At 73.0% G+C, this 1,116-nt stretch overlaps 1 protein-coding gene across 1 annotated transcript in view; it reads left to right on the forward strand.

Moving 5' to 3' along the window:
- Positions 1 to 389: 389 nt before the first annotated feature.
- YWHAG (tyrosine 3-monooxygenase/tryptophan 5-monooxygenase activation protein gamma) overlaps positions 390 to 1,116 on the forward strand; it is a 20,827-nt gene continuing 20,100 nt past the window's right edge. The window contains exon 1 of the mRNA XM_015646305.1: positions 390 to 652. Coding sequence (XP_015501791.1) covers positions 566 to 652 — 87 coding nt within the window. The 5' untranslated portion in view covers positions 390 to 565. The remainder of the gene's footprint in view (positions 653 to 1,116) is intronic.

Below are 1,116 nucleotides of genomic sequence, written 5' to 3' on the forward strand. Positions count from 1 at the left end.
CTGCCCTGCGTGGGCACCGTCCCGCAGCTCCATCCCGAGGGCCGCCCGTCCCACGGTGCCTCCCGCGGCCCCCCGCTCCCCCCGGCCCGGGCCGCGCCCTCCGCGGCCCCAGCTGCCGGCCGACACCAGGTCTACCCAGCGGCCGACCGACACCAGGTCCACCCGGGCCGGGCTCCGGTGAATCAGCACAGGCGGGGCCCAGGGGGGCGAGGGGGCGGTGCTGCGTCGCGGGGTACGATGGGAGATGTAGTCCTGGAGGGAAGGGGTGGGCTGCACGAACCCGGTAACGGCTTCCGCACCTGAGGACTTCATCTCCCGTCGTGTCCCGCGGGCAGGGGTGGGCAGGGCAGCGGGGGAGGGGCGGGGCGGGGCGGGGCGCGCGCAGGGGGGTTGTGGTGGCCCGCGGCGCGCGCACAGCACCGGGCGCAGCCGCCGCCGCCGCCTCAGCCGCAGCAGCGCCGAGACCGCCGCGCCCTCCTCGTCCTCCTCTTCCTCCTCCTTCCTCCTCCTCCTCCTCCCGGAGCCCGCAGCCTCCTCGCCCCTGTCCTCCCCGGACCCCGCGAAGATGGTGGACCGCGAGCAGCTGGTGCAGAAGGCCCGGCTGGCCGAGCAAGCCGAGCGATACGACGACATGGCGGCCGCCATGAAGAACGTGAGTCCCGTCCCGCGGCCGTCGCGCTCCCCGCATACACACACACACCCCCTCCTTCCTCCTCCTGCCCCGCTGCGGCCGCGCTGCCCTCGCCCTCCCCGCGTGTTTCTCGCGGTGGGTGGTGGGCTCGGCCGGGGGGGGCCGCGGAGGTGTGAGGGCCCCTGTCCCTTGCCTTCCGACACCCCCAGCTGAGTCCCGTTCCCGCCGCTTTTCCCTATCCAGGGCTACTTTGCTTTCTGCTGACCCCCATCCCCTGCCCTAGAGCTCCCCACACATCCCTTCCCCTGCTGTGGGGCCCCCACCCAGCCCCACGCGTGCTGCTCCTCACATCTTTCGCCTGTTCTGGGGCTTGCATCCAGCCCCACATCGCTCTCTCCTGCCCTAAACCTCCTCGGCATCTTCTCCCTTATTCCGGGGCCCCCACCCAGTTCCACACATCCCCCTTCTCTGCCCTAGAGCCGCCC

This window comes from Parus major, chromosome 19 (assembly GCF_001522545.3).
Source record: "Parus major isolate Abel chromosome 19, Parus_major1.1, whole genome shotgun sequence".
Lineage (NCBI taxonomy): Eukaryota > Metazoa > Chordata > Aves > Passeriformes > Paridae > Parus > Parus major.